This window comes from Engystomops pustulosus, chromosome 2, assembly GCF_040894005.1.
Source record: "Engystomops pustulosus chromosome 2, aEngPut4.maternal, whole genome shotgun sequence".
Lineage (NCBI taxonomy): Eukaryota > Metazoa > Chordata > Amphibia > Anura > Leptodactylidae > Engystomops > Engystomops pustulosus.
This window is the reverse complement of record NC_092412.1, coordinates 59,036,425-59,062,158: the sequence shown is the minus strand read 5'-3', so window position 1 is coordinate 59,062,158 and position 25,734 is coordinate 59,036,425. Positions and strand designations below refer to the sequence as shown.

Genomic DNA, 25,734 nt, shown 5'->3' with positions numbered 1-25,734 from the left:
ATTTATTTTGCATGCCAGTGTTTTTCTTCAGAGTTTAGTGGACTGTAAATTATCAGTGCCGCCCCTCTTTATACTTGTGGTCTAGGCTTGTGTGCAACCTGTAATTCACTGGAACTGGAACCTGTGTACATTTAAAAGTGTTTTATAGTAAAAGGTCTGGCTCTTTTAAATAATGGCACCATCTGCTTTACTTTCTTATGCTTCTTTGTTAAATGGAATTCTAGTTTACCGTTACTCAACCCTCAAAACAATTGAAGCAAAGAAATAATGAGAGAACACCAGTCTGTTTGGGTCACTTTTGATGCTAAGTTAATGGAGTACCAGCAAAGTATACAGTGACCTGCTAAGTATACAGTGCTAACACAGACATAAGACAAGATATGACTCCCATTTGCTTTGATGCATTATGAACCAACCATACCTTAACATAGCTACACTGATGCAGAAACATATCTTGTTTAATCCCTGAACCGAGTGGTTTTGCTGAAAAAACAATGATAAAATTATGATAATGAGGCTCTTTCTCTCCTTTGGCTGGCTCAGTGCTTCTTCTCACACTAATTATGCCCTGCTCCAGCCTTGTCCATTCCAGCATAAGCCGAGAATATGTCATCACTGTGTTGGCCTTGACAGGCAGAGGCAATCAATCGCTGCACCATCCCCCAGCTGCTATATACGAATCATTTCAGCTTTCTGGTGCACCAGGGTCATGGCTGTACATGGTTATTACAGTGGGTATGGAAATAATTCAGACTCCTTAATTATTCAGGGTTCAGACAAATGTTTTCACCCTTTGCTTCATTGCAACCAATTGGTAAGATCAGAAAAGTTATTTTTCTTTACACTCACAGCAAACGGGCTGAATACTTATGACTGTGTGATATTTCAGTTTTTCTTGTTTAATGCATTTGCAAAAATATCTACATTTCAGTTTTTTTTCTGTCAAGATAAGGTACAGAGTGTACATTAATGACTAAAAAAGGAACATTTTTGATCTCACCAATTGGCTGCAATGAAAAAAAGAGTGAAAAATTTAAAGGGGTCTGAATACTTTTCATACCCACTGTATGTAAAGGAGTGTCACAGGCATATAAATGAGAAAAATGGTGCACTGCCCCACTCTAATAATAATTAATAATAATCCCTTTATTTATATAGTGCACACAGATTACACAGTGCTGCACAAAGCTTGTCAAATAAGTCCCTGTGCCCATGGGACTCACAATATAATCAACTTACCAGTATATTTTGGAAGGAAACCGGAGGATCCAGAGGAAACCCATGCAAACACTGAGGGAACATAAAAACTCTTTGCAGATGTTGACCTGAGATATGAACTCAGGACCCCAGCGCTGCAAGGCTGTAATGCTAACCACTGAGCCACCGTGCTGCCCATTACCCAAATGCACCAAGAAGGTAATTTAAAATGACGTTTACTTTAAGAAGGCACATCACTAGAAGACAAAGCTTCAAAGTAATCTATACAATGCTGCATTGTCTTTTGGGCATAGATAAAAATGCATTTTAATACACTTAAAGGGGTTGTCTGGGATTTATACATTATCGATTGTTAACAAAGGGTTCTTAAAGAAAATCTACCATCAATGTCAAGCAGGGGTACTTACTTATATTTCCAGGCAATGTGGTAATATTGTATTTATTGTTATCCATCCTTCCTTCTAAAATCAACTTTAAAAATTATGCTAATGAGCCAGAAGGGTTTTGTGTGACATAACCAGAGCTTCTTCTTGCTGTAGCTTCACAGGTTGTTCACCGAATCACTTCCCCCACTCCCACTGTGTGCTGAAACTTCGTCTGCTGCCATGAGGTTGCATCTGACTAGTGCATGTAATGGGCAATAATTTGTTGATCGTGGCCAATCCTTTTTGCACACTTGCTTTATGTTAAGTATTCTCAGAGAAAGTTACAAATAAAAGTTGTAACTTTTATTAAAAGGTGCAGCATAGTAATATCATATTAACAATGGTAAAAAGTGACAACACAATATAAAGAATAAGATAATATCTACATGATATACCTTTATGGCTAACAGAGATATGACAAACTCTATGTATAAGGACAAATGTGCAGTGGACAGGAGGCCTTGCATCATATAGAAATATAACTATAATAGTTGTTATAACATTCCTGTGTAGAGGGCCTAAGACTGTACACTATTTACTCAAGAGGCTGGGATCCATTCTGATGAATCTGTTTCTGACATTAGCTGTTATTCTGCATCTGTTGTCAGAATTTATAGTTGTGTCATCATTTCATCTTTTCCGGCTGCATAAGAGAAAACACATATTATTATAAGACAAAACACAATCATATATAAATAATATACCTTATATGGTTAGTAGAAAAAAAGCCCAATCAATACTTGTAGGTAGACGGCACTCCGTTAATCGCGGTGCTCAGGGTACTGTCCACGCCTAGATGAATAACTATCAAACAACCTTTTGTGAGCCCATCTTAGGTCCCTGTTGTAGCAAAATGTCCTGCAATGCTCACTTTGTGACCCATGTGGCAGGACAACCACATTCAAAAGAAAATGTTTGGGAGGCATGCTAAAGTGAGCCTGCAATTTATTCATATTGTACAAACAGCTCAGCTGCTCCTGCTCTATAATATGCTGTCTTCAGATAGGACACTATGTACAATCTGCTCAGCTCCTCCTGCTTTATAATATGCTGCCTGAAGAAAGGACACTGTATACAATCTGCTCAGCTCCTCCTGCTCAATAATATGCTGCCTACAGAAAGGACACTATGTACAATCTGTTCAGATCCCGCTGCTCTATAATATGCTGCCTTCGGATTGGACAATATGTACAATCTGCTCAGCTCCTCCTCATCTATCGCATTTTTTCCTGCAGATGCTCCTCCTGCTATATGGAATGCTGCCTGTAGATAGGAAACTATTTACTATCTGTTCTGCTACTCCTCATCTATAACATCCTCCCTGCAGATAGGACACTATGTACAATCTGTTCAGCTCCTCCTGCTATATAACATGCTGTGTGCAGATAGGAAACTATTTACAATCTGTTTAGCTCATCCTGCTCTATAACATGCTGCCTGTAAATAAAATACTATGTACAATCTACTGTTCTCTATCTTCTTCTCTACAGCATTCTGCCAGAGGATTCTGCACTTTCATAATAACAGGTTCACTTTAAGCGGACTATTCCAGTACCTGGGACACCTTCGGACCCCCCTGTTTTCATGATCTGTGGGGTTCTCGTCACCTATCCTTTGGATAGGGCCTAACTTGATTGGTGAGAAAACCCATTTAACAAGTGCCCATGCCACATTTGTGCACCCTTTTGTGTCGTGGCTGCACTATTCTTCACGTGCCGGATTTAACATGCAAAGTCCAATAGAAGTGTGACGCATGCCCCATGTTATAGATGCACCAAAAAAAGTGAGTGCACTCTGTCGGGGCAGTGCAGAGGGCACCAGATTCATTAAAAAACGTGTGCCAGAAATCCTGAATGGTGCAGTTTGCACAATTTTTAGTAAATCTGGGCCAAAGGCTGCTGAACAGCTTAAATGTGGCTGCATGGTTTCAGAAAACTGCAAGGAGTAGTCAGTTTACATTTCTTGTTTTTTTCTGACTGTTATAATATTCATTGTTATTATGTGTTGACTGATACCGGTTTTGCAAATGTTCCTATAATTTACATTGGCAGCAGATTAAAATACATAAGTCACTGTCTATACTTTAAACTGATAAATTAAAAAGGTAAAAAATAGTTATTTCTAATTTGGGAAACTCTTGGACAGGTGTAGCTTCTGTCCACTTTTCCCTGTTTGTTAGATAATACCATTAAGCATATGGATGCTCTGTGATCTGTGGATAGCATAGTGAGTATTATGCTCTGTACATGACTTGGAGGTGGTGGGGATTTTGAGTGGAGCAGTCTTAGCCTAGTTGTTTAGTAAAGTTTTAATATTGCACTGTAACAAAACGTTCCAGCATACCTGATTCACTTTGCAGTGTTCCTGTTGTTTTCTCCGATGGTTCATTATTTAGATTCTGGTTTACGTCATCTGTTGAGCATGACTGGCATGGATGTGGATCAGAAGAAGAGGGCGCATCAATCTCATCCTGCTTTCCTTCATTGGTTGGACACGGTGTGCAGGAATTTGGAAACAGAGATTCATCTCTTGAATTCCTCACTTTAACAGTTGGATAAATTGGACAGGAGGTTGGAACAGAAGAAGATGGTGCATCACTTTGATCTGTCACTTTATCAGTTGGGCAAGATTTGTAGGACTCTGCCACAGAAGAAGTAAGTTCCTCATTTGAAATCTTCTCTTCATGAGTTGGAAATGGTTGACTGGTACTTTGCACTGAGGAAGGTGATTTTGTCCGTCGTTCACAATCATTTCCTCCTACTACATCTTCACTAGGCACTTCTTTTGTAAGGTTCTCTGCTCTAGTCTGGTGTTGATCACTGCTGAATGTGTCTTCAGCATCCCCTTCCTTTCCTTCTGTGGACACCTTATTTTCATTTCCATTGTCTGATCCTTTTAAGTCTGTCTTGGGACTCTCAACACAACTTGCTTTTGTGCCACCTGCACCTTTCTGACTATCTCCGTCTTTTAGGTTCTCAGTGACCACTTGCTTGGTATCATTAGCACCTTCATGGACTTCTTCTTCAACAATTTTACTGGAGTTGTCTGGAGTTTTAAGGATTATCTTGTCTTCAGTTGCACCTTGTGTACTGATGTCAGTATTATTCGGTGTTACATTTTCTGACATCTTCTCATATGTTACAATTTGGTGTTTCTGTGATATTTCCTTAGGGTCATGCTTTGAGTCACTTTCTGTTTCGGTCTCCAGGCTTTCAGTTTCCTTAGGTAGTGATGTATCATCCTGTACACATTCCACTATGTTCTGACTAACAGATTCTTCCAATTCTTCTGCACCTTGAATGATGATCGATTCTTCACAAGCCACTTCCTCAGTTGAAGTGGAAGTGTTTTCATCTGTGCTGAATTCTTGGGCTTCATTTGAAGGATTGGTCTCAGATTTCCCATCTAATAAACCTTTTTCATTTATTGAAATGCTCGTTCCTGGATCTATTGAAGCCATGAAAAATGAACTTGAAGAACTTATGGGTGATGAGATCAGCAGAGAACTTCTTTTACTGAAAACAAGAATTGTATACTATCAGAGGAGTTATTACAGTTCCTGCCACCAGTCCTTGCAATCACAGCTGCCATCATGAGTGGTATAGTGGGACTCTGTTCATAGGAACCGCCATTTTGCAAACAACCCCCCCCCCCCCAGTGCCATCCCGACCCTCAATAGTGATTAGTGCTGTGTCTTGAAGGTTCACACAGTGCTGATCACTGGACCCAGAGACCCTACGCTTTGACAAAGAATAGCTGCTCCGGGAAGATGTTTATAATTGGTTTTTTTTTTACTATTCTTGGACTATAAGGTGGCATTTTCTGGGGGGCTTTATATGGACTGTGTGGGCATGGCTGCAGGGGGCTATATATGGACCGTGAGGGCATGTGCTGGTGCTACCTATGTACTGAGGGGGCATATGCGGGGACTGTCATTATACGGAGTGGTCATGTGCTGTGACTATCTATGTACTAAGGGGGCAATGGCTGGGGCTATCTATATACTCAGGGGGCATGTGATGGGGCTATCTATGCACTAAGTGGGCATGTGCGGTGACTATCTTTATACGGAGGGGTCATGGGCTGTGATTATATATGTACGAAGGGGGCAAGTGTTGGGGCTATCTATTTAATGAGGGGGCATGTGTTGGAGCTATCTATCTATGCACCAAGGGGACATGTGCTGGGGCTATCTATATACTGAGGGAATTTGTGCTTTGGCTACCTATGTACTGAGGGGGCATGTGCTGGAGCTATCTATACACTGAGGGGGCATGTTTCTGTGGTTATCTAAATACAGGGTATGGGAATGTCAGGTCCGCTTATCTGTATATAATGGGAAACTCATGTGTTTAGGGGAGAGGAGGCCCCCCAAAAATATCCAGTTAGGTGTCTCAAAATTCCTAGGTGCGGCTTAGCTACTGAGGTCGTGCTGCGGCTATTTATGTACTGAGGGGGCTTGTGCTGGGGCTATCTATATACAGGGTACAGGTACAAGAAACTTGTTTGCTAAGGGGGGGGGATATCCAGTTAGTTGTCCTAGGTGTTGCACTGCCTGCAATTATTCATGTTTGGGGGCCCCGTGTGAAGCTGCGATGATACTCCAAATTTTTCTTCCTTCCTTTAATGGCATTGGTGTCCTTAGGATGCAGATACAATTTAGTGGTGTGGCAGAACGGTTAGCAATAAGTTACTGCTTAAAGGAAATCCACCACTTGCCTTGGAAGTTTTTATGAAGTCACACCCACATGACGGCGGTATGCTCCTCAAAACAGGATTATATCTTGTGTATAGTATTCAGTATAGAGGGAATAAGCGCTAATAATTTTAAGTCAACGGAGTGCTGTGCAGCGTGGTTCCACTAGCAGGAGTTCCAAAGCCAAATTTACTTATTTTTATAAATCTATTTATATTGATGATTTATAGCTATATTGAAGATACAATCCTGTTTAAGCATTAAACCACCAGCATGAAAGTGTGATTACAAAAATACTAGGGGTAGATTTCCTTTATAAAGCTGTGTTGGCACTTTGCCATAAATAGGTGGATTTTTTTGTTTGGGTTATTTTGTGCACTTGCTCAAAGGATTGCTATCACTGGACTAGGCTATTGGGGATCCTGTATGCTGTACAGCCTGGCCACATGCAGTTACTGTTAATTGTTGGACAACATCTTTCTCGCTATCTAAAAAATAGCAAGTACATGTAGGATACGTATTGTACTGGTGTGACACAGCAGGAAGGATAACCAGATACAAAATCCTGAAGCAGTTTGCATGTGTACAGTGTGAAAAGCGACAATAATCAGCTAACAAGCTATGAAACAAGCCACAGCTTGGACACATTTATCCTGATTTTTTGACACTATCTTCAAGTTCAAAGTCATATTCTTGTGTATTATTTTGAGGAAACAAATCATACCTTTTGACACCTTTCACAACAAAGACTTTGTTGGAATGTTGTCGTTCTAGTTTACTCATAACTTCATACAGGTCATGGTTCAGCTGCAGGGAGGATGAGATAGATTCAGTAAATTAATTGCTCTGACCTGATTGTTGCTGACAGACAAAGTGCCTCGTCTACAAAAGCTAGTACACACAAAACCCAAACATTGCTGATTACTTGCTATGGACAACTTTCCACTTTATACATTTTGTGTATTGTAGGGAAAGGTGTATGGAAACTGTCTATAGATAAATAAACTAAAATCTCATGTTATATTATGAAGCCTCTAACAATATATAATATCCTTCACATTAGTAAGCAATTTACACCTCTTTTCTGGCATATATAACCTTTTAAAAGACTATATTGGGGCTGGTGTATCATGTTGCAACATATTAACCCCTTTGCGCCATGTAAACCACTTTTAAAACAAGCTTGAAAGGTAAAATCTACCCTGGCTCGGGACTGGTGTAGATATTAATATGGGCGTCCCTATATTTTTGTTAAAAATGGAGAATTTGTAATTAGTGACCATCGGCAGCAACCAATCACCAGGATGTCTCTAATATAGACAGTGACAGGGAACCTCCCTGAGCATATACTGAGTAAAAGCCAGGGTGTGATGTACTGCTGCATCCGCCCCTCATAATTTTCGATTTCCTCTGCTGATTGTATAGAAGGAGGGAGCAGGATGGAAAACGTAGATTGCAGAGTTTTTCTATCCCGAGTTTTGCACTGTGTACTACATATACTGCATACATACATACATATATACTGTGCAGACAGAGGCAAAAACAGAGCGTTTAAAAAATGAGGTGTGAGTCTAGTCTTAATCAATCCCCCAGCTATAAATAGAAGTATTTTGGTCTCAGTACATGTTAACTAAAAACTAGGAAAGGAACATGAATAGAGAAAAAATATAAGGAAAAATTTGTTCATCTTCTGTGTAGGTTCCACTTCTGGTTTCTACTTACAAATACTGACTGTGTGAAAGTGGTTATGGTCTCTGATATGTTTGTAATGGAAGGGAATATGACCTGAGCTTGTAGCATGCAGATGGTTATATGCACAGAAACCATAGGGTCTACGTTATGGAAACTTCAATGGGTTGGGCACAATACCTCATATTTTGTGTAATGTGTGGGGAGCAGGATATTAGGTAATTTACCAATATACATTACATCTATTAACAGTTTTGATATGTAAAATGAAGCCTCCTGTCTTTTACCTCATCAGCCAGACATTCCTGTCCATAAAATGGCCGCAGATGGAGGGTCATGTGATCTCTAACTGGAGATTGTTCCCATTGATCACATGATCCTGGTCTGAGATCTGTCTAGTGGTCACTGCACATGGTGAAGTTTGCACTAGTCTTAGTAAATGTGCCCCAATAACTTCAAATATTAAAGTAAACAAAAATGTAACAGATTACATTTAACATAAAACTTAAAAAACAGTAGGTAATTTTCTGATAACACATTCCCTTTAGAAGGGAACATATGGTAATATAATTGCAGGACTAGACTGCAGAATTTGTTTGTAGTTTGCTACTATGGAAATGCACAATTCTGCCTTGAAAATGGTCAAAGTAGAACATTTTTAATAAAGACAAATAATTTTGTTTTCTACATACATCGGACAAATTATTTTTTTTATTTTTTCTGGTGAGTTCATGGAATGTAAAGATTTTATGTAAAGCTGCATCCATTAGTGAGAAGAGACTGAATTGTGGTGAGAACATTATTGTGTCTGCAGGGGTGCACCACCCATGTGACAATTTGACAACATCGCCTAGGGAGTTGCTTTCTGCTTGATAATGGGGGGTGGTAAATGACCAAAAGAATGAAAGTGAGGTGCCCTCTGTACCACGCACTGAAAGTTAAAAAAAAACCTATAAGAAAAATACATGTGTTTTTTAACAAATTCTACAGCATTTGACATTTTTCCAGCTTCCCAGTACATGGCACTGATTATTAATTGGTACCAATAGAAAGCACAGTCTGTGCTGCAGATAACAAGCCTTATATAGTTTTGGAAATGGCAAAATAAAAAGGTTATGGCCTTTGGAAGGTGAGGAGTTAAAGAGGACCTTTCACCAGATTTTGACAACCCTGAGTAACAATGGCTGCTTATACAGGGTTACAGGTCCTTCCCATATCACCAAAAGTTAACTGCCAGTGAGGTACTGTACCCTAATCACAGATTTTTTTTCTGATATGCAAATTAGCTTTTGTGATGTCTGGTATCTGTGACTCTTCTCTGTCTCAGGCTGGAAGTGAGCCACACCCCATTATTCTGACTGACAGCTCTGTGTGTCTTCAAATCACTGCTCTGCCCCCTTGTACTTAGGGACCATCTGCTAATATTCAACTGCAGTCAAATAAAGCTCTATGTACAAATGGGATATACTGTGTCAAGGACCAAGGATTATCAATAAACCGTCATAACAAACACCTTACAGCTGATCATTACAGCCTGGGAGTAAAGTAAAGCATTCAGAAAGCTTCACCAAAGATAACAGTGGGCAGAGGGGTACGTCTTTAACTTGGGGTCGTCTGTAAGTCGGGTGTCGTAACTAGGGGACAGCCTGTACTCCACTTATTATGGCACTAATGGCATTCTACAGTTAGCCAAGGGCATAAAAAAGGTTAGTTTTAAAAATGATATGTTTTTCAGATTTATATTCTATTGTAACTTTATTCTAGTTCTATTTCATGTTTTAACATAATTCACCATTACTTAATTCTTTACGTCACAAAACCTGTTCCTTCTCATTGGATAATTATTGTTAGTTATGCATCTGCCGTTTTATAATTCAGTATATATATATTTATCAAGTGTTATATGATATAGAAACCATTCCCTTACCTTACTCATCTCCTTATAGAAAACATCTCTAAGATTGGAAATATTCTGAAAAATGATTACATAACAACCGACCCGACTGTAAAATGGAAAACATAAGTCATCTGATCAGTGTGTACTATCATCATATCTATAGAACATGAAAATGGCAACACAGAATTTTACAGTGAAAAAGTCAAAATATAAAACTTAGAGAAGGAGATGAGAAGCAAAATGATTAACCTTGTGGTGAAGCAAAGGTATGTAGTAATACTGAGTACCACTAGATGGCAGCAGTAAATAACATTATATCGTAAAACATTATAGTGGAAGTTTTTTTTTTGTCTAAACAGGAATTTTGTTATAATCACAAAAATACTCTATCCACGCCTCAATCTACAAATTTGAACTATATTACAGCAGTATTCCCTAAACCATACCTATAGACTTGTCCAATACCTCCATGAGTATGTCAGAAGAGCTAATGCAATTGTTTGCTAAGAATAGAGCGACACCCATAAACTGGAGCTTATGATATTAGTAAGGCCTCATGTACTCAACCTTGTATAAGGGCTGTGAGCTAGCTGTAGCTGTTGCGTTGAGCCCATGACCCCCTTTGACTTGTATTGTGCACGGTGGCGGTGTGCAGAGTCTGTCATGTATCAATGTGAATGTGCCGGGTGGCTGCATCAGGCACTTTGAAAGGACTTTGGCAGTCAGTCCGTACACTGAACAAAAGTATTTTTCCTATGGTCGCAAAGTATTTTTGCATGACATGTGTACAGGCAAGATAGGTTCTTTAGGTTTGTACTTGTACTTGAATTTGGAAAAAGCGGTAGTATGCATGAGGGCTAAGCTGTAGGTCCGCAAAAATGGGTCATTTGTCATTCTTTTTTCAGATCCACAAAAAACACAGGCTGGTGTGTTATCTAACGGATCCACAAATACGAGCGGCATACATATGCCATCTGTGTTGCACCAGTAGTCTTTCTTAGCCCCCTTGACTTCCATAGCAGAGCCGCAATTGTGGCCAAGAATAGGAACTTCTCTGAGTTTTCTCTGGTGTACTGTACTCGGACACAGGAATGTTAAATCCTCAGGTGTCTGTTAGCCCATAGAAAGACAAGCAACAAAAACCAAGTCTGTAATACCTGAGGACTGAGGTTGTTTGCATGAGGGCAAAGGAACTCAAAGATTTAGGTCTGAAATATGTCAGGGTTTGATTCTTTTATTCCTATAAATCCTGCTGGATGTTATAGGGCAGTGATGGCGAACCTTTTGGAGATAGAGTGCCCAAAGTACAACCAAAACCCACTTATATGTCGGAGAGTGCCAACATGACAATGTAAGAAGTAATTTATTGATCTCTGCTGTATCACAGGTTTCAATCGTATTAGCGTCATGAGTTCACCAATACAATAGAAAGATCATAGAGAATTTTGGATTTTTGCTTCCCTCCATGGTCCTCTGAAGAGGAAGAAGCAGGGTTCCCAGAGCGGGAAATCCAACAATAATCTATCTCTATCCGCACATTCTCGTTACTCCTGTAGCCCTGGCAGTCAAGGATGTTGATTTAAAATGGTGCTGAGCATGGCACGTCCTGGGCTGTATTGGAGCGCAGGAGGAAGCCTTGAGTCCTGTCTGGCAAACTCTGTGTTGGGGTGAAGGCCTGGGTGCCCACAGGAAGGGCTCTGAGTGCCACCTTTGGCACCCGTGCCATAGGTTCGCCACCACTGTTATAGGGATTAAAGGGGTTGCCCCATTGTAGCAAGTTAGGCCCTTTCCTGTAGAAACTTTCTAGTAACTAACTTGCTAATCAGTGGGGTGGTCTCAGTGGTGGGACCTCCAAGGATCCAAGAACAGCGGTTTGATTTACCCCTTTCACACCCTTAGATGACGGGAGCAGCTAGTCGCGCATGTGAGGGCTGCCCTGTTCATCTTTATGGAGCTGACTTGGATAGGGCCTAACCAGCTACGATGGGACAACACCTTCAAATAATTAACATTTTCATAATACAATTTTAAGAACTGTTAGGCTATATTCACACTGCCGTTGCCCGCCCGTACCGTACCGTAGCGGGCAACGGCAGTGTACGGGGAGAGGAGGAGGAGGTGAGCGCAGCTCTCCCCCGCCCCTCTCCATAGGAATTAATGGCGCACGGTGCCGTACTACGGAGAAAGATAGGACAGGTCCTATCTTTTTCCGGGTACGGTGCCGCACGTGTACCGCTCCCGTAGGGCGCCGTGCGCCCATTGACGTGATATGGAGGACGTATATCGGCCGTATATACGTCGGCCGTATATACGTCCTCCATACGTCAGTGTGAATGTAGCCTAAGTGCTGAGCATCTCTTTGTGGTATAGACTGTAGGGCAGCGGCCACCTTATTTCTCTTTGGCATTACATAACTAGTGTATGCCAGAATACATTTTTTGTTATACATATCAAAGTGTCTTTTGTTTGCATTTAACCATACGGCCAAAACAGAACACTGTGGGGCACATTTACTTACCCGTCCCGTTGCCGCCGTCGATCCGTAATATCCGACGAGGATTTGGAGCTGCTGTGACTCGCTAAGAACGTGCGTTCAATTTCCTGCATATGTCGCTTCCCCGCTGAGGTCCGCCGGAGTTCCCCTTCTTCTTCTCGGTGCATGGGAGTGCTGATCTTGCGACACAATTTAATTTTTAAATTCCGCGGTTTGACCGAACCAGTCGCGTTTTCCGTCGACCACGCCCCCCGATTTGTGCCGCCTGAAAGCCTGCGCCGATGCGCCACAATCCGATTGCGTGAGCCAAAAACCCGGGGCAATTCAGTGCAAAATGGAAAAATTCGGGAAACCTGGCGGAAATGCGTCCGAAAGACCCTTAGTAAATGTACCCCTGTATGTCCATTATGCAGAATTCTGGTGTATACATGATGGTGTATACTGAAAGATCCCTTTCTTGTTTGTCTTTATTACAGATTTAAAAGAAGATGTAAAAGGAATCCAACATTGTTATTGAACACTCAGATATTAAATGATCACTATATATGGTTCATCTGTTAAAAAGTATCTCAGTAGATAAGCTGGGCAGCGTCCATTAACACACTTTTTGACTTGATTTAAAGAAGTTTAACTGCAAAATTTACGGCTAATCACGCATGCTGCCGCTCTCGGGAGCTGATAACACTACTAGTTTAGTCTAACTCTAGCTAATAAATGGGAGCCACTGTGTTAAAACCAGTTGGTGAGTAGCAATTTATTTTTTAAATTTATAAAGAGTTCATGGAGTAAATGCTCTGCTATTTCCCTTGTACCTGCTGTAGAGAACGGGCAGCTCTTCCCTTAATTCTTTGTTTAAGTCTTCAAATATCATCTGTGCTTTATTAAAATCTTCTTCTGCCTATATAAGACATTTACATGGTCACATAAAAGCCATAAAAGCATGACATTTAAAACTGTATTAGTCTAAAATTAAGCACCTTAATAACACATATAGAATTGGAACCTCTATTACCCCCTTCTGTACCTCTTAAATCACTCTTTTGTCAGTTAATGATATCCTATGTTACTATAACATACAAAATGTATTTTCTTCAAAGGAACTTGCCATCATGGCACACATTTTCACCTACAAGTTACCATCGCCTTTTTAATGCTGTTACCCAATCTGCTTTTATAATTAACATTAATGGTTCCAGTCAAAGTTGATAAAAGTGTTTACCTGCAAATTGTATCTTGTTGGATTCCCTAGGCTCATCATCATCATTATCTCCTGTCTGCCCTGATAGCTCTATCCCTCTTCCTTTTCCCCCCCCCCGGCCTTCATCAGATATGAACTGACAGAGATTTGTTTGGAGCACAGGGTCAGCTTGCGACTGCATGAGTGAGGAGGAGGGAGGAAATAGGAAAAGCTAACAGAGAGAAGATAATGATGTTGATTGCAGCCTTGTAACAGACTTTCGGCCCTCAGGGAAACAGGTAAACTTTTATATACTTTTAAAAGTGAGTGGAAGCAGCAATGTGAATTATACAAGTAGATTGGGAATAAGCATTAAACAGCCTATGGAAACCAGTCACGAGAATGACTATGAAAATGTGTGGTCCTGATGACATATTCCTCTTAACTTCCAATGGCTACACAGAGTCTCAGGGACTATGTAAAGCATTAAGATAAGTAAATGAAAAAGTAACTGCTGTAACTGCTAATTTTAAGAACTTTAGTTGGTTACTCTGAGGAATAAGCCTGCTGATATTCACAGGATTGGCTTTCTATCTGGTCAATATGGGGCCCACCTGAAGTAAGTAATATGTGTGATACTAGATTTCAACAAACCCCAAACCTTGTTCCCGTGAAAGAAAAGTCCATTTTAGGTAACATAATGATGACTCTAGGATAGTGATCAGGCTTTGTGATTTGTCATCAATGCACTGGAAATATAATTTAGACCAAATGGTTTTACTTATAGACTGTGGCCATTAGTTACTGACCACCATTCCTTTTACCTTAGCAATTTTTGCCTCATCTTTCTTCTTAGCACTTTGCAACGCTTCCAGGTGGTGTCTTGCACTGTCATAATCTACCAGTTTTCTCCCTCGTTTTGCTATTCTTTCCTGTAAAATTTACAGTATTAGATCATTTACTACTTGTAAAGGAAAGGTTTGAAGACTACACATAGATATGGTATAAGACTGGCTGCACACAATCGTGCTCGGTCAATGATGCAAGGAGTCCATGTCTGCAGGACTTTCTGAAACTCAGCTGGACTTCTTGCATCATATATTACTATGGTTTAATCTCTCCCATCCACTGCACTGTGCTCCGTCCATTGATTCTTATCACAACTGAGCACCTTGTTGAAACACACCTGGTTTTGACAACTAATGCAATAAACAAATGAAATTACAGGTGTGAACTGGCCATTATTTGGTTTACATTACATTATTTGGTTTACATTTTAAAAGTCTATGGGGCAGATTTATCAAGCTGTCTGAAAGTCAGAATATTTCTAGTTGCCCATGGTAACTAATCACAGCTCCCCTTTGAAATATTCATGAGCTCTGGTAAAATGTAAGCTGAGCTGTGATTGGTTGCCATGGGTAACTAGAAATATTCTGACTTTCAGACAGCTTGATAAATCTGCCCCTATATGTATGGATTATATAGTACCAAAATGTAGATATGAACATATTTAGAAACACAAATGTTTTCAATAAAACAAAACTGCCTCTATATAATGGGGCACATTTACTTACCCGGCCCATTCGCGATCCAGCGGCGCGTTCTCTGCACAGGATTCGGGTCCGGCTGGGATTTAAGATGGTAGTTCCTCCGCCGTCCACCAGGTGGCGCTGCAGCGCCGAAAATAATCTTAACGCCCCGGAATGCACCATCCCATAGAAGGTGAAGGTGAGCGCTCCCCAAGCGACACATTTTCGGTTTTTAAATGCGGCGGTTTTTCCGAATACGTCGGGTTTTCGTTCGGCCGCGCCCCCCGATTTCTGTCGCGCGCATGCCGGCCCCGATGCGCCACAATCCGATCGCGTGCGCCAAAAACCCGGGGCAATTCATGTACAAGCGGTGCAAATCGGAAATATTCGGGTAACACGTCGGGAAAACGCGAATCGGGCCCTTAGTAAATGACCCCCAATGTGTTTGTTATAATAATAGTATGTGGATGTAATTTCTCTGATTTCTATTTCTTTTTAGTACAGTTATAACTTAAACTAAAAAAAATAGGGAATGTAAGGAAATATTTTTGTTTCGGTATCACCTTCATTTCTGAGAACTGAGACATGTAATTCTCCATGATGTGGACGGCCTGGTCAGCTAATTTTTCTTCATAATCAGTCCAGAGAAGGTCAGTGTTCTAGAGACAAATCACAAAAAAGCCTCAGTCTACGTGTAAGCAAAGCAATCCGTATAAATAAAATGTTGTATCACTAGTCTTTACTTTTGGATTCTCTTTCTTTTTCTCTTCTCGCTTGTACTCTAGGAGGTTGAATAATAATGTTAGGATGAGTCAGATGAAGAAAGTGTTGTATTAAGGTAAGAATTGTTGGAATTCCTTTATTGACTGGATTGAACTACAAGATCTGAGACGGGCAGGGAGGAAGTTCTGACTACACACACACAGCCTGGTGTGCAAGGTGTTGTGGGAATAGTAGTAAACAAATACAGCAGGAATCATATCTGCTGAGATCATAGGAATATAGATTTACAGAACTTTCCATCCCTGAACACGCAACTGACTGTATATCACATTCTGCCCATCTACTCAAGAAAATACTAGATTTTTTTTAACTTTTCACTCATTTTTATGTTGATATGATTGGTTGAAAGATGTATCTTTAGATTTGATTTTGTAAGGACATGAATTTTACTAAATTAATTCAACTGCAGGAACAAATATTTTTAAAGGGCACTGAATTATCAGCATTAATATGTGTTATTGGTACATAAACTTTAAATTGTGACAGAATCAGTACAGGAAAGAACTGTGGTAAATATTATTAAGACATTTTTCGTATTAAGCCCATTTGCTTTTTTAACTTATTTTCAGTCCTCAGGTTTTGGAGATCAAGAAGGATATACACATGGGGGCATATTTATCATACGCTGGCGGTCGCGCACCAGCGTATGATAGCCCTGCCGCTGCGAGTTCGCAGCCCGATACATCAAGTTTAACGGTACCGTATATACTCGAGTATAAGCTGACCTGCGTAAAAGCTGAGGTACCTAATTTTTACACGAAATACAGCTTACACTCAGTATTTAGCCAGCCAACATATGCCCTCCATTATATAGCCAGCAGCCCCCCAGTATATACCCAATTCCTGCCCCCTAGTATATAGTCAGCAGCCCTTGTCCCCTAGTATTTTGCCAGCCCCCTGCCACCTAGTACATAGCCAGTGCCTGCTCCCTTGTATATAGCCAGCAGCCCCTTAGTATGTAGCCAGTGCCTACCCCCTTAGTGTATAGCCAGTGCCTGCCCTCCTTATGTATAACCAGCAGCCCTCTATGCCCAGCCAATTAAAAAAAAAACCTCTGTACTCAACTTTCCGACGCCCCCCACAGGTCCTTTTCTGCCTTCTGAAGCTCCGTCTCTGGGTCCCTGCGCATCGTCACATATACTATGACATCAGCCACTTGCTGACATCATGTGGGACGCAACAGGGATCCGAAGAGGGAGCCGCAGCTTCAGAAGATGGGGGCCTCGCAAATTTGAGTACAGGGTTTGTTTGTATTTTCCATAGAATCGAGTATAAGCTGAAAAACTTGGCTTATACTTGAGTATATACAGTAATTTAAGTAGGTTACAGAGATGATAACACAGCCCAGCCCGAACACCAGCAGGACCCGATGTCCTGCAATATTCTTCTGAAGAATTACCCGAAATGACCACTGTAAAAACCTGATAGGGGGTTATCATACAGTATATAGCTTACATGTTAGAGTTGGTTGGTTCCTTAGTTTTATGATGTATTGTATTTATAAAGAGATTATCTACATCTCACAACTACTTTGAGATGGAGATAATTCTTTAAATATGGTCTGGTTGCTGTGTCCTATTGCTGATTGTGTTCACAACATCAGAGTTATCTGACCGCATTTCCTTTGTAACTCAACTTCTCCAAACACTGACCTCAGTTCTAAGCTTCTGAACTTATTGCAAAGGGTTAGTGAGTAACTTTTTACTAAAGAGCCTGTGCTAACAGCTTTTTACATTGTAGAAAACTGGAAAAATAAAGGCTGGAAAATAAAAGCAGCATGAAAATTCTGTGCTTATCCCATATGAATGAATGTAGCACAAATACATATTTTTGTCCTTATGCCATACACAATGGCCTACTTTTATCAAAAGCAATGCAATATGTGCAGTTTGCCTGTGACATGTGCACGGTGCGCCAGATTTATAATTTGTGGCGCCTGTTCTTCATGAATCTGGCCGCTCCGACAGCGTGCACCAACTTTTTTTTAACATAGGGCGTGCAACACAATCCTGTTGAACTGTACTTAATAAATGTGGTCTGACTGTGAACCAGAACACTCCTTTCAGTGCATCATTTTGTGTCACATCGCTTAAAGTGTATCATGGACACATATAAATACATGTACACGAAGTTTGCACTGAACAGAAAGTGCAAAGTCAGACAGACAAAAAACTGGTGCAGGGCATTTAATAAATGTGGGATATCGGGTACATTTCTGCAGTATGGTCATTCATCTGATCTTAAATTTCTATATGGATCAGTCTCCGCAAAGCACAGCCTGATGTTTTAAAGTTTCGCAGGGCTGTTAGTAATTAATGGGTAGACAGAACTGATCAGTTGGGCACCATAAAAATGCCGACATCAATGAGATGTGCGCCAAAATCTTACATGGACTGCGCCTTAATTTTGCTATGTGACCAATTTTTCCTGGTCTTTCATGTGCCAAAAATTGCACCTAAAAATGATGACAAAATACACATAAATGTGGAGGATAATGTGGAAACGTTAGGCCATGTCCACTTGCGCCAAAAGTGTCGGAAACATCTGTTCTTTCTGGCGCAAACTCATTATAAATGATCCGCAACAATTCTGCGCCCCAAAAAAATGTAAAATCCCAGCATTTTTTGGGCTCAGATACAATAATACATGTCCCCCAATGAATCACAACTGAAATTATATATTACTAGTGCAATAATTGGAAAATTATATAATCCACCTAAACATTTACCTCTACAATTGCTTTCAGGTTGTCATATCCATCCCAGTCTGCTCTGTAGATGACATGAAGTGTTTCTGATAATCTTTTAGAACTTTCATGCATCGCTAAGAATAAAAAATAACATGCGCTGGTTATAATCTGCAGTGAATTTTAAAAGTTGCATCAGTTTATGAAAGTTTTGATGTGAATATTGAAAAATGTAATTAGGCTAAAAAACTGGAGAATTGTGGTTGCAGTGAAGTTTACTGCACAACTGTACTTAAAGGAAACCTACCACTTCGGGTAGGGCTTATAAGCTGGACATGCCGTGCACCAGCTCAGGGTGAGCTGGTGCCAGCGCTTATCTCCGTAATGTTTTTAAACAGTTTGAAAGTGTTTTAACAGTTTATTAATTTTTATATACTTACTGGCTTCCCCGCACCGTGGTCCTCGCTCGGCGCACCATGCGCACGACCGTGCGTGCATCTGAATAGGAAGTGGTAGCGCGCATGGTGCGCCGAGCGCGGACCCCGGTGCGGGGAAGCCAGTAAGGATATAAAAATTAATAAACTGTTAAAACACTTTCAAACTGTTTAAAAACATAACGGAGATAAGCGCTGGCACCAGCTCACCCTGAGCTGGTGCACGGCATGTCCAGCTTATAAGCCCTACCCGAAGTGGTAGGTTTCCTTTAAATGTAATGAATCCATGCAATTGTATGACAGCTTTGATATATTAAAGGAAAACTACCAGCAAAATACTGTAACATAAACCTCAATCACTTACATGCTATTGGCCCCTCTGTTCAGCATCTGCTTTTCTCTTTCTTTTTTATGGCCTAGTTTGCCTTACAAATTAGTTTTAAAATTATGCTAATAGGCCTGAGTGGCTCTGATGACCATAATTGGAGACATACCGTAATTTGCACCATAATTGGCTGCATCCTCTCATGATTATGTACTCCCCCAGCAGACCTTACTGCTCATCTCCTTCTTCCCTGAGCCACAGAACCAGTGATATCACCTAGCCCTTGTCAATTCCCATAATAATAATTACACAGATAATAATTACACAGATTTCTTAGCGCTGCACATCAGTCATTGCCCCCATGGGGCTTACAATCTAATCAACCTACCAGTATGTTTTGGTGGAAACCAGAGGACCTGGAGAAAACCCATGCAAACAAGGAGAGAACATACAAACTCTTTTGCAGATGTTGACCTAGATGGGACCCATGTCCCTAGCGCTGCAAGGCTGTATTGCTAACCACTGAGCCACCGTGCAGCCAGGTACTCCTCAATTCAGCTGCAAATTGAAGAGTCATCATCACATGAGCAGGAATTGCTGAGAGATAGTTGACATCACTTGCTCTCTGGCTTGGCTGGAAGAGGAAGATAGCGGATAGTAAGGTCTACTGTTGGCTGCTTGCATCTGCAACATCCTCTGCCATGCACATTGGCAGGGGTGTTGCAAATCATTGTGAGATGATGGAGCCCAGAAGATCTCTGATAATGCCCATCAGAGCCCCTCAGGTTCATACCATAATTGTAAAACTACTAGGAAGATACTGAATGAGTAGTCTCTCAACAACATGCAAGTGTTGGTTTATATTACATGATTCTGCTGATAGTTTTTCTTTTAGACAATAGAGTCAAAATATTGCTTTCAAAAGATTGGGTGTGCATCTAAACTGCATCGTAACCAGTTTTGAGGTGGTTTTAGGTGCAGTTACATAATTTTACAAATAATAGACAAGAACTGAACAGCTGAATTTGATTTTGAAGCAGAAACCTGTCCAATAAACATGTTCAGTTCATGTATTTCACCTGTTACATTAAGGAACCACATTAAAACTGATTACATTGCAGTTGATATGCAGTTCACCCTGGAAAGACAAGTCAGACTCTTCAGAGTAAGATAACTCTACATTATATTTCCCTACGAGGAAAAAAGGTTTTCAACTTTTAAAACTTACTATTAATCATTAGATCTCAGGTCAGCATTGATAGACATATCCCATGAAACTAGTATGGAGGCTTTGTAATTACAGTCCTTTTCCAGATCTGTCATACATCAGATATGAGTGACGCCCTACAGATTCCACTGATTTATCAAAGGGATAACAAAGCAATATTTTTACCATCAAGTGTGGTGGAATCTGCAACACAGGCTCCAGATAGAGCTTATATTGTACAACCATGTTGGTGAGGATTTCAACACTAGAAATTGTACAATGGGTTTTTCCTGATGATAATTTGATTCTCACAAAGTTGCATGTTATAGTATTTACAATATTAATTTACTTTATAGATATTCCTAAATCAATTGTCTTACCTTTAACAGCACTGAAGGCTGCCTTTAAATCCTTATATAACCTGTTACCTTCATTCTGATATAAAATAAGCAATGAGAAATAATAGAAATTAATGGAAAATGAAAAACACATAAAAACACAATTAATATGTATGTGTTCAAAGAATAACTATAGGATAAGTTTTTCTTTTAATGGTAAGATAATAAACATAACTATTCATTTAAAAGATTCTGATTAAACTATAGATTATTAGAAGTAAAGTGATCAAACTCTGAACGTGGATGGATTATATAGACTTTGGAAGATGAATAATGTCCTATAGTATTCTTGTGTATCACGTGATGGCATTACGCCCCTGGAGTTACCTGCTGCTTGTTGAAATCATATGCACACTGCTCAAAAAGTTCATCCTTGGTTTCTATTGTTCTGCCCAATTTCTGTAGAACCTAAATAAAAAAATGCAAACAAACTAAAACTAAAATTTTCTGCTTTAGTGCCTTCGTCCAGAATTTGTGTTGTCCCAGTTTTTCCTTTTTGACACACACTGTGAAGTATTTAGCACATTTTAAGATATTACAAAATCATTTTATAATTACGCAACACAGTACCCTATGTACTACTACATGTCACAATTTTTAAAGGTTAGTCTGCATTGTCCTTTATTTGTATTATAGGAACACTTCCTGTTGTGTTTCTTTTTTATACTTACTATACAGGAAGTTAAAACCACAATATCACACTTAAAGCTGCAATATTTTCACAGTTCTGTTTTGTTGTAGGAAATAGGTGTAAGCCAAACAGTGTAACCTACTAAAAGTAATTTTTCTCATAGAACAATGAGGTTTTATTTAGTGAAACCTGAGGAGGTTACGAGGTTAAACGTATGGCAATGAAAAAAAGTAGCAACATTATCCTAACGTATACCAGCTCACCATTACAAAAGATTCATCATTCCGAGCATGAAATCACCTGCGGCTATGACAAGAATAAAACGATACATAAAAGAAGGAGATGCAGTATTCTTCTCTCTAAGAGACCAACTACCCCTCTCTCCTTAGGGACCGAAAGGCTATGCTGACTAGGTGACACACCACAGATCCCTGCTTTGTGTGGCAGCGGTCAAAAAGACTTGGTTTACTGTAACAACACCCATAGCAGCCATAGCTACGGGGCCCGCATTGCACAGGGGCACTGGATGGACGGCGGTACAAAAATTTATCATTGCTGTTCTCCTGGGCCCTTCTCTCCCTGCTGATGGCACCAGCCCACCTAGAGAGCCGCCAATTGTGTTGGCTGCCCACTCTCCCAACCGCCCACACAGCTGCCCAAACTCCTACGTGCCTGCCGTCACACACGCCCACCCACCTTCCTGCCCAAATGCACAACTGGCTGCCCTTCTGCCAGCCCAACAGCACAGCCGTCCACTCTCCCTTCACAGCCGCCAAAACATTTTTAAGCAGTAATGGGCCCCATGCAGAAATCGACTATGGGGTCCAGGCTGTCCTAGTTACACCCCTGCTTGGCTTACTATGCTATTATACTATTTCCAGACTTTGTTGGTAAAAGTGCCTCACAAGGAGATGTTTTTAATTTCATTTGGGGTAACAGACGTCATAGATTGCTGCATTCGGTCATGCTTGCTCCCAAAGCTTGGGTAGGCATATTGAGGTCTACCTATTGCAGTTTTCATTACTTTTGATGAGTGTGGCACAGTGATTAGGGCCACATAGACAACAGAGCACTGTGCTTGGCAATTTCCAACACAACCATATTATTGAATGGTGTGGCAGGACGTGTACTCAACCTGTTGCACCATCCTTTCTTGAGAATGAGACTGGAGATCTGGAGATTGCTTGGGGGTCCCTTCCTGTGATCGGTTGGGTTTCCTGCTGTTGGACCCTTATAAGATTGTTATTCTCTATCCTGTGGAAAACCCTTTAACCAATTTATTACTATGCATTAGACATCTGGATGGTTCTCTTACTGACTAGCTTCCCTGCAATTTCATATTTGGGTGCCAGTTTCCCACCTGCGTTTTCATTACAGCCGGGAAACTAAAATATAAGGCAATAAAGAAGATTTACGAGTTTTTATATGTTTTTTAATACTGGAGTTACAGTCTGCCTATTACTTAACAGTAAGACTGGCATAATCATTGTTTTGCACTGTAGCTAGTTTTGGATGTGAGTGATCTCATTATTATTATTATTAATTAAGAAGATTTGCATTATACCGAATGAAAAATTTTATCCAATGGGAGACTATAAACATAAAATAGAAAAGGTTAAAGACAAGAAAATTCCACTCACGCCTGCCATTTTACATACGACAAAATATATAATTATGGTATGAATGTATTGTAAATGTAAATGGAGCTCTAACAATGAAATTCAAAAAAGTCTGAAATGTGTATGCTGTTTTAAAGGCCCTGGACATTTAAGAAGGCAAAACCAAAAAAGAAGGCTGAAACTGTTTTATAAACCAATGTTTATTTCCAAGGCCTAAATACGTGTGAATATAGTGTCTCTATGTATATAGTACAGTAAGGGACAAAACAGGTTTCATTCAACTGCAATTGTGAAATTTTTTGTCTTAACATTGTATATCATAAATATAAAGAACATTTAGTGACAAAGACCTAATGGTAGAACTCTAGAAGCACATTATACAGTCCTGAAATTGCTCACAGTGGGGTCTTCACACTGGAAGACCCCACGGAAGTGTAATTTCAGAAGAAGATGACGTCCTTTTCTATATATTTCCTATTTTACTTGCATCCATTTCTGACTATAGCCCAAAAAACTGCATGAACTGTCACAAAAGGTTTTTTTCCTACACGCACTGTGTAACCTCCCTTTGTCGCTGCATTCAATTGCCTAAACACCATCATATAGTTATAAAATAGGTAGGTAAAAAGATACAATACCTTTTCCTGGGCACGGGAGAATCTTTTCTGGACATTTTTGGCAAAAATCCCCGCACCCCCTTGCTTAGTTTCTGCCATAGCTGTTTGCCAGTATATGTGGTTTCCTACTTCTGTTTAGGGGATGTTTGCTGCTACAGAGAAGTGTTAGCTCCTCCTAAGCTCTACATCTTCCGCTGAAAGATTTCTAAAACCACTTCACTTTTTGTATTTCTTTCTGTTGTATTTCTGGTAGTGTCTTGTACTGCAAAAATTGTGCAGTGACTGAAACTGAATCCACTATAGTGATATGATCTGCAAAAATCTCTATTGCGCAAGGTGCAGTAACTAAACTGGTAAAAGCACATTCTGTGTCATAATATACTGTAACGTATGTCAGCTACGGAAGTATTTTTCTATATATCTGGGTTTATTAGTAACTGTAGTTTTCTACAATTTCTGCAATTTAACAATGTTATTTCTCCATCCCTTACTACAGATATTGGCTTCTTTAAAGGGAACCTGTCACCAGGTTTTCCCCACTAAACTACTAGTCCCCTAAAGTAGAGTATGAAACAATTCCCTCTTTTATTTGAAATCTCACCCATTCAGCTATAAAAATCATCTCCAATGTCAGGCAAATATGATTTTTCTCATCCCATTTTCACATGAGATGAGTCAAGTTTCATGGTTGCAAGGGTGTTGTCACTTCAGACGCCACTATCTTTGGTTCTGTAGTACCCAGCAGCATGCTTTATGTGTCATATTAAAAACAAGAACCCATCAGGCTCATGGATCTCAGAACCAGAGATACGGGCAGTTAAATAATAGGTGGGAACTGTGTCATTATTCTGCAGCTTGCATTTTCAACTATGTCTTTGTCTGTATCTCTGAAAGATCAGATATGTATCTTTAATTTAACTGAGTAGAATTAAGTTATGCATCATTTTCTAATCCTTTGTTGGCTAATCTGTAGGCCCTAACACCTTTGGCCCATGGCAGCTACGGTGTTAGTTATGGCCACATCACTTCCAAAATCCTCTTGAAACACCAAAAATGTATATAGCAGGTAACATGAGTAATGACTATTTGATAAAAGTGCGCCATAACATTTGGATGAAGGCTAAGAAAAGGAGTAATATGAATCTTGTATTTAAAAACAGTAAAGTTTACCAGAAATAACAATGGCCAGCCCCTCCCCCCCCAAGTGTAAATTTGGAGAAGAAATACAATTTATATACAATACAATATATAGAAGTAGAACTAATGTGGTATGCTTATACAGATGCAGTTCCAACAGGTAGTTCCTCTACATACTTTTGTTTCCCTTTATGATTGGGTTCACACAGCAGTCAGTCACTGGCAAGGACCGCCCACTGGACTCCTAAATCCAGAAAGAGCAGAAATGTAAATGAGTCAATAACAACTTATCCTGATTCTTTTCCCTAAATGTATAAACCACTTAATATTGAGAATAAGCTGGACATTGATTTTATGTAATATTCTGCTGTTTCTTTTACTATTTCTTCAGATAAGAACGTACTATATTTTTTGAACTATAAGGCGCACAAAAAATCCTTTGATTTTCTCAGAAATTAAAGGTGCGCCTTATAGTCCAGTGCGCCTTATATATGAACCGTACTTACAGACAACAGCTGCCTTGAACTGTGCACAGGTCTGCCACCTGCTGGTCATTCATCCTTATAATCTGGTGCACCTTATATATGAACCTAGACCTTTTAGCAGGCATTTATTGATGGTGCGCCTTATAATTTGGTGCACCTTATAGTCCGAAAAATACGGTAGTCTTGCCTTCTTTCCATGCATATGGGATTTGTCTGAAGGAAATAACTTCGCTCTAACTCATTAGTAATATGGCCACCATGTTAGAACAAGATGACCTGTGGCTAGC

At 40.0% G+C, this 25,734-nt stretch overlaps 1 protein-coding gene across 1 annotated transcript; it reads right to left on the bottom strand.

Annotated features, from left to right (window-relative positions):
• Positions 1–1,762: 1,762 nt before the first annotated feature.
• BIN2 (bridging integrator 2) lies at positions 1,763–23,984 on the bottom strand. Its single transcript, XM_072134780.1, has 11 exons — positions 23,847–23,984; positions 21,286–21,366; positions 20,941–20,995; positions 18,637–18,731; positions 15,689–15,784; positions 14,421–14,528; positions 13,232–13,317; positions 9,956–10,031; positions 7,064–7,146; positions 3,987–5,158; positions 1,763–2,286 (listed from the first exon to the last, which is right to left on the bottom strand). Exons 1-11 carry the CDS (start codon positions 23,922–23,924, stop codon positions 2,255–2,257), a joined length of 1,962 nt encoding a protein of 653 aa, XP_071990881.1. The 5' UTR covers positions 23,925–23,984; the 3' UTR covers positions 1,763–2,254.
• Between the last annotated feature and the right edge of the window lie 1,750 nt (positions 23,985–25,734).